Below are 14457 nucleotides of genomic sequence, written 5' to 3'. Positions count from 1 at the left end.
ATCTTCTTAATATATATAAATCTCGTGTCACAATGTTTGTCCTCAATGGAGTCCTAAACTACTTAACCGATTTTAATAAAATTCGCACACCATGTGTAGTTCGATCCAACTTGAGAGATAAGATAGGTTTTATCCCGGAAATCCCTCGGGAACGGGAACTATGCGGGTTTTTCTTTGACTGCGCGGGCGATGCCGTGGGTGGAAAGCTAGTAATATATAAATTAGAATTGGCATTTGATTATGTCCAAAACTACGTGACTGCTTTTCCAGTTTCATTCGTCAATAGATTTTATTATGATTTTTTTTAAGAATGTAATTGTAAAATTATTTTATCGTAAGGATGCACTGCTATGCTTTTTTTTTGCTACAGCTTTTCACATAGTTTGGTGCATAGAAAATTAACAACTAATACCTGACCACAGGTAATCTAACAGTTAAAAGATGGCCAATAAAGCGCATATATTATTAACCTAGTGGCGCCCCGCGGTTTCACCCGCATTGCTCCGCGCCTGTTGGTCTTAGCGTGATGTTATATAGCCTATAGCCTTCCTGGATAAATGGGCTATCTAACACCCAAAGAATTTTTCAAATCGGACCAGTACTTCCTGAGATTAGCGCGTTCAAACAAACAAACTCTTCAGCTTTATAATATTAGTAGTAGATTTATTGCTCCAATTATACCCTGGCAACCGGTCTTGGTACTCCGTATATTACAACAATATTACACGATTATACATTCTAATGAGGCGTATAAATTGTTTTATTGATTGAGTAGGCTTTATCATGTAATATTTCAGTTATTCCTGTTATTGTGCTCTTCCACTAATGTGCGAGGGTATATAGGAATGTGTTTGTTTATATAGGAATGTGTTTGTAAGTAACCAATAGTATCGCTTCATTTAGTTTCAAGTTTGAAGCGATACTATTGGTTATTTACAAACACATTGCTCGCAACACATCCTCGCATATTATTGGTGTAAAAGCACCCTTAGAGAAGTGTAGTTAGCTGTTCCTTGGTATGGGGTAGATTCTATATTTACAGACATAGTATAAAGCAAAGTTGCTCCCGCGTCTATCTATATTTTGATACGGTTTCTTTTTAATAGATAAAGTCATTCTCGAAGTATAGGAATAGGTTTAGTATATTATTTATTTATTTTTAGACAAAGCGAGCGAAGCCACAGACGGAAAGCTAGTTTCATAAAATACCTAAACCTATCCACCTACAAATAAACATATGAACAAACAAGTGAATGTGACACGACATAAACAAAAACACGTGATGCGCCTAGTATTGAAGATGAGCCGTTGCGTAACTATCGTGAGCGCCCCGCCTTGCAGTGAACGTGCTCGTTATACCGGGTTACGGTATCTTACCACTGGTAGCTTTGCGAATACATGCTAATAACTGTGCCCCGCGGTTTTATCGACATTGCTGGGCTCCTATTGATCTTAGCCTGATGATAATATAGCCTAGCTTTCATCGATCAATGAGCTATCTAACATTGATAAAATTTGTCAAATCTAAAGCGTAGTTAATATTTGCGTTAATAAGGTACGTGATCACTGAATGCCATTGCCATGCCATGCCATTTTACCACGCTTATAATGATAAGCGTGTAATGACATAATATAAAACAAAGTTGCTGACGCGTCGATCCGTCCATATGAACCTTATATCTTTAAAAGTACGCAACGGATTTTGATGAAGTTTTTGTTAATAGATATAGTGAGTCTCGAGGAAGTCAAAGCGGGCGAAGCCGCGGGCAAGAAGCTAGTAAACTATATCCGAATAAACGCACGTAGATGTTACTTACCCCTTATTCTGGCTATTTTATATTTAAGAAATTAAGACTAGTGTACCTATCTATTTCGATTAGAGCTTACAATGCTATAAAAAACTAATACCTTCTCTCCCACTGGTTGCCTAGCTTTACATCTTGCCACGACCGAAACTCAGATTAATTATCGAGCTCTATGTATTCCGCAATCCACCGTTTTAGTGTTAGCCGTTCGCTATAAATTCACTTTTGACAGACTAATAGACAGTGTCATATCATATCTAAGTATTATGACTCCCGGGATTATGGGAAATTGATATAGTCATAAATATATAATCGTGGCTTTTACTATCATATAAATTAAAGCGGAATTTGGTAATCTTTCCGAGACATTATTTTATATAATTCAGAATTTCATGAGCTGGTCCAGCTGTTTCGGAGGAGTATGGTAACTAACATAGTGACACGAGAATTGTATAAATATAGAGATAAAGTTATCTAAGTGTTTGAAAAACTGATACTACTTCTAAATAAAAATAATAAACAAGTCAAAAATATCGATAAACATCTTATTTCCTATTACGGCAAATCACTAGCCACAATTAATGTCATGTACGCGATACGTATACTACGCGTGAAGGAATACATTTTACACACTCCGCCGGTCTTACTACACACGCTACTGTCACTAGTGATGTGACGGGTATCGATAAATTACGTGCTACGCACTCATATTTAAATTTGTGAAGTTACCTCTCTTTAAATTTAGAATACCGTGCTTTCTTTAAAGTGTCGATAAACATTAAATAAATTAATATATTAAAGTTTGCCTGCGTAGAATTTTATAAGTTTTGAATCTAAGTCGATAAAATATTGTTTAACGAGATAAAATATAATAAATAAGTTCCAGCAAGCACAACTCTATTAGAGGCATATGATCTGATAAACAGTAACTTTTATAATAATAAGGATTTATTATCGCACGATATTGACAATATACTAAATACACTTTTAAAGTATTACGATAATTAATTTAATATACTAGAAGTAGGATCAATTATTATCCCTAATTAGAAAATTTACAATTACACATACACGCATCACTACCCAAGCTCAATTACACGCATCAGCAAACAACACAATTAATTAAAACCTCATCGATAACTAGCTGTGCCCCACGGTTTTCCCCGCATTGTTTTGTTCCTATTGGCCTGAGCGTGATGATTATATGTTGCGCCTATATGTTGCGCCTATATGTTGACCCGACCAGTTAGCAATATTCATGCAAAATTTGAAGTAAAACTATGCAGTAGTTTTTTAATTTTTTATGTCCGGACATACAGCAGCAGGACAACAATTCTTCAGTATATTTTTAGCTTCGATATCGATTGTATATCTCGCCCCAAGTATTCTTAAAAAAATATTCAATGTACACTTTGACTTTCCTACGATTATCTACACTAATATTATAAAGAGGAAAACTTTGTTTGTTTGTTTGTTTGATTGTAATTTGTAATGAATAGGCTCATAAGCTACTGGACCGATTTTAAAAATTCTTTCACCATTCGAAAGCTACATAATCCACGAGTAATATAGGCTAGGTTTTATCCCGGAAATCCACGGGAACGGGAACTATGCGGGTTTTTCTTTGAAAACGCGGGCGAAGCAGCAGGCGGAAAGCTAGTATTATATTATATACCTATATTATAAAACCGCAGGAATAATCGTAGGATAATTTTATCGATATAGATATCGCACATCACTATTGGAGGCGTGTCCCGGGCGCGGCAGCTTTCGTAACGGCCGATGTTTCCAATCGCGAATAGAAATCGTAATAGTAATAGTTTTATAGATTTTTATTACGGGAATTTATTATTTTAAAGAAAGGATAGTTCACAAATGTATGGGTATGCAAATGTACAAATATTAAAACTAAGGCCTTAAACAATTGTAACAGACGTGCGTGAGTGTGATCAATTTCGTTTTTATGTATTTTTTACAGAGAGGATATGTGTGTGTTTGAATAATTTATCGTTTTTAGTGTACAAATAAATAACAGCCTGTTAGTTAAATAAGCTAGGCTCTTAATTGAATGGCTGCTTCACATAATTGGTCGCGATTTTATTTAATTGTCGTATTTTAATTTGGAAGGAAAAAAATGTAACTACACAATATTATTACCTCATTCTCAAAAAAAACATATGCACAGTTTTCAAACCATCTTCAAACCCAAACAAATCCTACAAATTGGGCTTACAACACTATCTTGAACAGACAAGCCAATGGTTCAATTATTGATTCGAATCAATTCAAATGGCCCGTCAAATTAGTGAGAATTCGATACAACAGCGCTCGTTAGTGCGATCTCTGATCATACTGTATACAGTGTTTGTTGAACATACTGTTCTTATATATCTATACTAATATTATAAAGCTTGTTTGTTTGTTAGAACGCGCTAATCTCAGGAACTATTGGTCCGATTTGAAAAATTATTGCGGTGTTAGATAGCCCATTTATCGAGGAAGGCTATACGCATATCATCTCGCTGAGACCAACAGGAGCAGAGCACTGCGGGTAAAACTGCGGAGCACAGCTAGTAATAAATATATTATATAGATACCTCCATAGATGTTGGCAGCATGACGCCTCGGCGCCCCGCGCCCTCAATATCGTCCTGTAAAGAAATAAACTTTTTTTTTAAGTAAAAAAAAAACAATACTTATTTACTTAATAATATATTTTAAGAAAATGAATATCGACTTTCCAATGAAAAATTACGAAGACTATAAAACTATACCTACTAATATGTACTTGAAAAGTTTGTTTGCAGATTAGCACGTCCAATACGTGCTAATCTCAGCAACTATGTGGCCGATTTGCAAAATTCTTTCAGTCTTTGATAATAAGGCTATAGGCTATCCATACTAATATTATAAATGCGAAAGTAACTCTGTCTGTCTGTTACTCAATCACGCCTAAACTACTGAACCAATTTTCATGAAATTTGGTATGGAGATATTTTGATACCCGAGAAAGGACATAGGGACAAGACATATACATTTTATCCCGGGAAAATGACGCAATCCCGGAAATCCCACGGGAATGCGGGTTTTTCTTTGACTGCGCGGGCGAAGCCGCGGCTGGAAACCTAGTAGGTATAACATAGATACACGCTACTGCCAATGGAAGTTGAACAGCAACGTTTTATACGTTGGAAAAATCTTAATTTTTCATATATTTTCCTTATAGGGTCAGCTAGTTACAGCCATTCTTACCATTTTCCTACGCTTCTAAGAAACTTATTACAATTTAAAAACAATGAAAAATGCGCGGAAAATCTTACTATTTTCTCTGCTTATTTAACAAAAACATTGGCGTTAATATCATCGTCGCGTGCAACGATGACAATTCACGCGAAGAGAGGACAACGTCTGTTGGGTCAGTTTGCTGTTTATCTAGTGACTAGCTTTGCACCCGCGGCTTCGCACGCGTTCTCAAAGAAAAACCCGCATAGTTCCCGTTCCCGTGGGATTTTCGGGACAAAACCTAACTATGTGTTAATCCAAGTTACCCTCTATATGTGTGCTAAATTTCATTGTAATCGGTTCAGTAGTATTTGTGTGAAAGAGTAACAAACACACACACATCCTCACAAACTTTCGCATTTATAATCCTACTAATATTATAAATGCGAAATTTTGAAATACCCACAAAAAAAAACAGTCGAATTGAGAACCTCATCCCTTGTTTGAAGATTGTTTGAACTCACATTACTGCATCGATTTCAGAAATTCTTTCACTGTTGGATAAATAAGTGATCTATGAATATTATACGCTATATTATTTACCACAAATCGCTAATAATAAGTAAAAAATAAATAAATACAAATAATAATTCACGAATTCAGAACCTTTCTTCATTCGAATATTCATTAGAAATACCTAAGTTTTTCCAAATGTTTCCGAATTGACAATATACAATATAAGAATGTATGTTTGTTCACCTAACCAATTACCAAACCAAAATTGAAACCCTGGACATTGCGTCACCAGAGAGAGAGGGTAAATGGAGCAACATCACCGTCCTTGTCGCACGGATGCCGTGGGAACTTAGCATTTCGCTTTCACCGCGATACCCTAAAAATATATGGCTCAGTCACACGCACTGTGCTTTTGGAAGGACAAATCTTTAGCTAATGGTCTGTTTCTGCGTGAGATTCAGTAGGTTACAGATGCTGTTGCATTACCTACACCTTTCAAAATACCAGGTGACAAAATTTTCCACTAAGATACAGCATGCTGACATTAATTTTCATTTAAAATAGGTAATAAACGATCACCAGGTAATAAAACAAAGTCGACCAGTGCTGTTCGTCTTTCTGTTAGCGAAGAACACAAACAGATTTTCATTCCGTTTCTACCAATGAATAAACATGGTTCTCGAGAAAAGTTTTAGTTTATGAAGAAAAAAAAAATGAAGCTTTTGACAACGAAAAGCCGCAAGTTTAGATTACGTTAAGTTCCTCATTGATTTAAAGAAATACATTTTTAGTACTTATCCCTTTTGCCTAGCCAATGGCAGTCGGATAGCTTTTTATAGCATTCATATGACATACATAGTATAAAACGTCGCTTTCTCTGTCCCTATATCCCTATCCCTATATTATAAGCTTAAATCTTTAAAACTACGCAACGGATTTTGATGCGGTTTATTTTTTAATAGATACCTATAGTGATTCTCGAGGAAGGTTTTAGCATATCATTTATAGGGTTTAGACAAAGCGGTCGAAGCCGCTGGCAGAAATAAACATAGAAATTATGTAACATACCTACATACAAATTAATTAAATCTTTAGTGTGGACTGCGCTTTATAAGGTGTGCCTCTCATCTCGACCTTCATCAGTCGTGTTGTGCATCACAAGGTTTTTTGTACTGGTTCATTCATCTATTTATTTATTTATTTAATTTATTTACTAAGATTTGGCCACGTGGTGAAAGGAAATTCTCATAGAAATAAGATGCATAACCGCGGTAAAAAGTAGCTTACCTATCTATACTATAATAATATTAAAAGCTGAAGAGTTTGTTTGTTTGTTTGTTTGAACGCGCTAATCCCGGGAACTTCCGGTCCGATTTGAAAAATTCTTTCGGTGTTAGATAGCCCATTTATCGAGGTGGCTATAGGCTATATATCACCATGCTAAGGCCAACAGGAGCGGAGCAATGCGGGTGAAACCGCGGAGCACAGCTAGTTATAGATTAGAATATAGATTATAAATTATTTTGACCATAATAGTTCTAGGGTTTTTATAAAGTTCTTAATGAACAAACCCTTACAATTAATTACATCTTTTTGTCTGTCAGTTCCTTCGAACATTAATGTGTATCACGAAGTCACGATTTCACCTCTAAAGTGATGCATATGAAATAATTGCTATTTATTAATTTTTATTGTTATTTTTTGGTTATTTTGGAACAAAGTGCCTTATCGCGCGTTGCGAAAGGGGGCTAGAAGGAAAAAATTAAGAGGAAAAGTTGTAACGAAACTTATTACCCTTATACATAATATACAATTTCAATATCTTATTTAAATAATGAGATCGTTTTGTCATAGAGTATTTTAGCAAAAGTGGATAAAGTAACTAGTGTTAAATACACTTTTATTGTTTCTTTCAAATATCAATATCACAGTAAAAACTGTATGAAATTTTATACTTTCAAAATTTTCAAGTTTACTTAGTTAAAGACGTTTAAAATCCGCGAAATAATAAGTATTTACAACCGAAGCCTGCATAATATTTTTTTCATAACACCCTATCACATTCCTTTCCTTGTTTAAGTGCAAAGAAAACCGCGTGAAAAGCTAGCATTGAGTTTATTCTCAGTACATAATATAAAGATCATATAAGTGAAGGTTACGCAGAGATGAGCGCAGCGCCACACCTTTTACAAATCTACATATTCAAGTTATCTATATGTCACCGTCATCTGGTTGAATCTGCTATTTGATAGAACGACTAGCAAGTTCATTGAATGGCGACATTAAATCGATAGACTAAAGGACAACTTGTAAATTTGTTGAATGTAACTTTCAACGTCTTGACTGAATGTTATTTAGCTCAACATTGAATCACGCTTGTTAAATCAAAGTTCGGACTAGTTATTTAATTTAATGTCATCATTCAATGAAGGCGCTAGTCATCAGTCAAATATCAGATTCAACTAGATGACTGCAACATATACCTACCTATGTAATAAAGTCGTAGCAAAGTCAAAACTGTACATCTATATTCTATACTAATATTATAAAGAGGAAAGGTTTGTATGTATGTATGGTTTTCATGCATAAACTACTGGACCGATTTTGATGAAATTTGGCACAGACAATTTTAGACCCAGAGAAAGAACATAGGCTACCTATTATTGCGAAATATGTACCACGGGCGAAGCCGGGGCGGACCGCGAGTTGAATATATTTTTTAAGCATACTTGAGCCGTGATCTACAGTCGATATCGAAAACAAAAATACAGTTTTTAGAATTTTTCTCTCTATGTAACATGTCCGACTGAAAGTCAAAAACGAATGCATTGATTTACTTCAAATTTTGCATGAACATTACTAATATTACTAACACTAACATGCAGGTAAACATGCAATATGGTCTATATGTCATTACGCTAAGACCAATAGGAGCTAAGCAATGCGGGTAAAACCGGGGCACAGCTAGTCTATGCTTCTATACTAAAACTATAAAGAGGAAAGGTTTGTATGTATGTATGTATGTATGGTTTTCACGCATAAACTACTGAACCGATTACAATGAAATTTAACACACATATAAAGGGTAACTTGGATTAACACATAGGATAGGTTTTATCCCGGAAATCGCACGGGAACGGGAACCATGCGGGTTTTCGTTTGAAAACGCGGGAGAAGCCGCGGACGGAAAGCTAGCTAAATACAATCCGTTTTAAACCGTGGGCGGCAAAATAACCGATTACTACCATTAGTTCCATTTCACACCTACTAATGCCGTGATTTATAACTATTAGATAGGGAGGCGAGGTAGCTAAATGGCGTAATTCAACGGCGTCGTCGAGACTTATCAAAATCGAAAGAGAAAATAATTTCGAAAAGAAAAGCTTCTATGGTAAAAACCATTTTAGCGGTGGGTTTGGCGTGTACGGATTTTCAAAAATGTAAAAAAAAACAGTTACTTGGGCATTCTCGAGCGCGTCAGATATTCATACTACGTATGCCCCAAGTGCCTCTGATAACAACGGTATACTAATCTGCCGGTTTGCGTGGTGGGGCTAGGCATATAAATTCGTCAAAAATGCACAAAAAAAAAATTTACTCGAGCGCGTCAGATTTTCGGAAGGGGTGTTAATTAGGCCCCAAGAAAGCTCCCCTTAAAAAAACTGACGATTACGGCATGACGATAAGTTACGATGAATTTTTGAAAATGCAGAAAAAAAAAGTCCTTTTGAAATACTCGAGCGCGTCAGATTTTCATAGGGGAGGTTTATCTAGGTATCCTGAAAGCATATTTTCTTAATCTGATAAAAATGTTGGTGGGTTCTCTTAATCTGACCGAAAAAGGTTTGTGGGTTTCTTTTTTTTAATCATCGTTATTTCATATCAATTTTTCTTACCACCCTCAGTTTTCGAGATATACTCAAAAAACCGGGAGTTTGAGTTTTTATGATGCTTCAAGTAAAAAAAAATTAAACTTTGGACAAAAATGAAAAGAGACCTTTTTTTGTAAAATAAAATTACCTTTTTTGTTTACTTAAACTTTTTTTTTTTGAAAAAGTAAAGTTCGCGACTTATATGCTGCAACGCGTTTTTCGGAAGACGAAATGGCTCCTCCAGACTTCCGGTCATGCGGAAACCGGCAGATTTTGTGTTTTTAGTAAGTTTTAGATTATATTCTTCAAAATAAAAATAAAAAAAATCGCGCTCGAGAATGCCGGGTTAACGTTTTTTTTTTACAAGTTCGCGACCCTATAACTTGGCGGCGTCAAGGACTTATGGTCAGATTAATTAAATTTAGTCTTAAAACACTAAAATCAACCCCCAATATCTTAATCTGACGCGCTCGAGTATTTCAGACTATCGATTTTTTTTTACTAATCTGATCGTCTATCCTAGGCGCGCGTCACTACATATAGAGCTAAATAGTGAAAAAGTTTGTTCTATTAGGTCTAAGGTATCTCTCATATCTTAAACTGCCACGCTCGAGTATTGCAGAAAATTCCCCTCTTCGCCTCCCTATCTATATCGATAAATACCGAAATATCGATTCGAATACGATTTTACGATATATCTCGTTATCTAGAAACATTGAATGAAGTCAGCGATTCTCAAACTGTTTACTTCATGAGGCGCGTTGAGATAAGATAGCTAGGTCGCGTCATGGCAATACCGTCACGTCATGGAGGGCGACGATTTTGATATCTTTGAATCTTTCCAAAGAAGTTTCACTTCTGACACGTGTGCTCGGCACACACGCTTTTTTACTATGTAATAATAAATTTGATGTTTAGTATTTTATAACATTCAAATGCTTTATATAAATGTATGAATTTTTAAACAATAGAAGAGATTCGATCGGGGTTCGAAAACTGGCGCAAGACGAGCGCGAGCGTTTAAAAATTTATATTTTTTTGTGCTTTTCAAACTTTAGCGAACTACAATACTCTGTCTGTCTGTCTGTTACTCAATCACGCCCTACTGAACCAATTTGCATGAAATTTGGTATAGAGATATTTTGATACCCGAGAAAGGACATAGGATAGGTTTTATCTCGGAAATCCCACGGGAACGGGAACTATGCGGGTTTTTCTTTGACTGCGCGGGCGATGCCGCGGGTGAAAAGCTAGTCTATCTATATCTATACATATAATAAATCTGTAGAAGGGTCAATTCTGTACATTGAAAATATTGAAAAAATAAATACTAGGGGGTGTTACTGGATCGATACCAAACCCAAATATGTGATTAAAAAAATTTTTGTCTGTCTGTCTGTCTGTCTGTCTGTCTGTCTGTCTGTCTGTCTGTCTGTCTGTATGTGAAGGCATCACGTGAAAAGTAACGGTTCGATTTCGATGAAACTTGGTATAATTATACCTTATTATCCTGGGCGTAAAATAGGATACTTTTTATCCTGGAAAAATACGTAGAACAAAATTAATCTTAATTTTTCAGTTATCCATAGACGTTGTTCTGTAGAACCGCGAACACACGTTGCGTATTAATTATTATTATAAGCCTAGCCGTATTTGGGTCCAGTAGGTATTTACAAGATGTCATTGTCAGAGTTAATCAAAATGGAGAAATAAACCATCCACGCGAAGACCGACATCCGCGCGGACGGAGTCGCGGGCGGAAGCTAGTAATACATAAAAAAGTTAATTATATATATTTTGGTACTAAAATTCACCCAAAATATACCATTCTTTTAAGATTACGCCTCGGTTATTTAACTTGGACTATTTTTTTTATTACATCCATACTAATATTATATAAATGCGAAAGTAACTCTGTCTGTCTGTCTGTTACTCAATCACGCCTTAACTACTGAACCAATTTGCATGAAATTTGGTATAGAGATATTTTGATACCCGAGAAAGGACATAGGCTACTTTTTATCCCGGGAAAATGACGCAATCCAGGAAATCCCACGAGAACGTGAACAATGCGGATTTTTCTTTGACAGCGCGGGCGATGCCGCGGGTGGAAAGCTAGTATTTAATAACTCATAAATCATTAGAGCTAGTACCTACCAAGGTAAACCATGCAGTTTAATAAAAACACGTAAAAAATTTAGAGCATTCAAAAAACTAGCCAGTAATTGCGATCAAAACCATAACCTTACGTAAAGAGAGGTCAATGTAATAACATCATTATGATTACGAAATTTTAGTGCTGTACAGTTTTGTCTTCTTCTGCATATTACTAGTGATACGCCCCGGTTTTGCACGGGAGCAGGTAGGTTTACAAATCTATACTAATATACTAATATGTATTAAAAGGCTGAAGAGTTTGTTTGTTTGAACGCGCTAATCTCAGGAACTACTGGTCCGATTTGAAAAATTCTTTCGGTGTTAGATAGCCCATTTCTCGAGGATGGCTATAGGCATATATCATTACGCTAAGATCAACAGGAGCGAAGCCACGCGGGTGAAACCGCGAAGCGCAACTAGTATACAGTATGTTGCGCTCAAAGACCGAAAACGCACATTAAAAATTGCTCACAAAACGTTGTGGTCACAGAAAATTCTACTAATATTATAAATTCGAAAGTTTGTGAGGATGGATGGATGTTTGTTACTCTTTCATGCATAAACTACTGAACCGATTACAATGAAATTTAGCACACATATAGAGGGTAACTTGGATTAACACATAGGGAAGGTTTTATCCCGGTAATCCCACGGGAACGGGAACTATGCGGATTTTTCTTTGAAAAAATTAAATCTAAAAAGAATAAAATACACACAAGTGAAGATTTAAAACCGAAATTATTTAAAGTAAACATTACACTCACCATGTAAACCATCAAGTATCGTCAGTGTTCGTTTCGTAGTTTTCGAACTGCAAACAAACAAACAGATTAAAACTAAACTAACATGAAAAATAAGGCAGGTAAAGGGATACCATTTAAAGTACTACAATAATCTCTAAATCAAAACACAAACACAAACTCAAACATTTATTTATTCAATTAGACTTCTTCTAGAAGCACTTTCGAATCGTCATTACATATTTTTAACATTTACCACCGATTCGGAAAGCAGGTATCTATGGAGAAGAACCGGCAAGAAACTCCATAATATTTCTGGTTCACAAGAAATACAAAGCCATTGGAGTTTGAAGAAAACATAATTATAGACAGAAAGAAGCTACTTTTTCATGAAAAAATTATTTTCAAACTCACAAGTTAAAATTCGATTGAGTTGATCAAGCGTCCGCCCCGGATTGGCGGGAAAGGATGCGGGTTCGAGTCCCGCCTCGTGATCGAATTTTTTATATCTATAATATAAAAATGAATCGCAGAATGTGTTGGTAAGCGCATAACTCGAGAACAACTGAACCGATTTCGTTAATTCTTTTTTTATTACATTTCTTGAAGTACGAGGATGGTTCTTATGGAGAGAAAACGTAAAAATGTACCACGGGCGAAGCCGGGGCGGACCGCTAGTTCTTCATAAATTTATATTTACCAAAAGCAGTATCGCTACTTCCCTATTAATATTATAAACTACTATCTTCTTAATATATATAAATCTCGTGTCACAATGTTTGTCCTCAATGGACTCCTAAACCACTTAACCAATTATAATAAAATTCGCACACCATGTGCAGTTCGATCCAACTTGAGAGATAGGATAGTTTAAACATGTAGGTACCACGGGCGAAGCCGGGACGGAAAGCTAGTAATATTATAAATGCGAAAGTAACTCTGTCTGTCTGTCTGTTACGCTTTCCCGCTTAAAACTCTCAACCGATTTTGATGAAATTTGGCACAGACAATCTTTAGAGAGAAAGAACATAGGCTACCTTTTATCAAAACATCATGCGGACGAAGCCGGGGGCAGAAGCTAGTAGTAAATAAAAATAATAAAAAATATACTTACTCTTAAATAAATGTGCGACTAAACTTCATACTTAAATATCTAATACTGGCCCTAAATTCTATATATTTTGTGTCTCACATTGTTGCTATGCTATTTTGTTTCTTATTTATATGTAGTTAGGGCATACTTTCATCCATTTCAATCTGTAACAAAGAAATATTTATTTAATTAACATACTATAGACATTTGTTTCACTACCTGTTGCCTGCAGTTTCGCCTGCACGGGAATGATAAATTTCCATTCCCTATTTTATCACCTTGGGGATAGAATTGATCAAAATTATTTCTTAGACTACGTCCTAACATCTACCTGCATGCCAAATTTCAGCCCAATCCGTCCAGTGGTTTGGGCTGTGCGTGGCTAAATCATTATGTCAGTCAATCTTTTTGTATACATTTAGATTTAATACATATGTGTTTACGAGAATTTTTATATATTGTGTTAATAAGAATTGTTTAGTGACATTTTATACGCTTTAAAAATAGTAAATAAATACTAAATATATATTTCAGATTAGTATATAATTTATATAAATTATGACTAAACCAACCAACAAGCCAACCTGTTTCACTATAAGGTACTAAAATATTAAATTAGCTTCTTACTTATAGTGTGAAAGAATTTTTGAAATCAGTCTAGTAGTTTCCGAGAAACTTGTTCAAACAAACTCTTCAGATTTATTCTTATTTTAAGTAGTCAGTAATATAGTAGAATTTATTACAATTCCCTTTTTTATTGATGAAATTTATATGTTTGTAATACAAAAATAATGATAAACAAATTAATTAAACTTCTCTGCCCTTTCTTGTCTCTTCCAAGACGTAAATTGTTATACATTAAAAAAAGAGGAGTTACATATTGCCCATTCATGCTAGAATTAATATTAATATTCATATAACGAGTTCAGAATATCATTCAATCAAATAAAATACCATATATAGTTAAATTATTCTGCTATGCTTGCAAACATTTGATTATAGACACAATTCCTTCAAAATTATTAAATTATTTTCTTATAAGATACCTACAT

At 35.1% G+C, this 14457-nt stretch overlaps 1 protein-coding gene across 2 annotated transcripts in view; it reads right to left on the bottom strand.

The window, feature by feature from the left end:
• Positions 1-14457, bottom strand: part of LOC123704400 (Krueppel-like factor luna) — a 33184-nt gene that overhangs the window by 18005 nt on the left and 722 nt on the right. For both annotated transcript variants that reach the window (XM_045652762.1, XM_045652763.1), the window contains exons 2-4: positions 13427-13569; positions 12337-12383; positions 4403-4456 (exon numbers count right to left, since the gene is read on the bottom strand). In XM_045652762.1, the coding sequence (XP_045508718.1) occupies positions 4403-4456; positions 12337-12348 (66 nt within the window). In that variant the 5' untranslated portion in view covers positions 12349-12383; positions 13427-13569. The remainder of the gene's footprint in view (positions 1-4402; positions 4457-12336; positions 12384-13426; positions 13570-14457) is intronic.

Source organism: Colias croceus, chromosome 29 (assembly GCF_905220415.1).
Source record: "Colias croceus chromosome 29, ilColCroc2.1".
Taxonomy (NCBI): domain Eukaryota; kingdom Metazoa; phylum Arthropoda; class Insecta; order Lepidoptera; family Pieridae; genus Colias; species Colias croceus.
The sequence above is the reverse complement of the archived record's forward strand: the minus strand, read 5'-3'. Positions and strand labels throughout refer to the sequence as shown.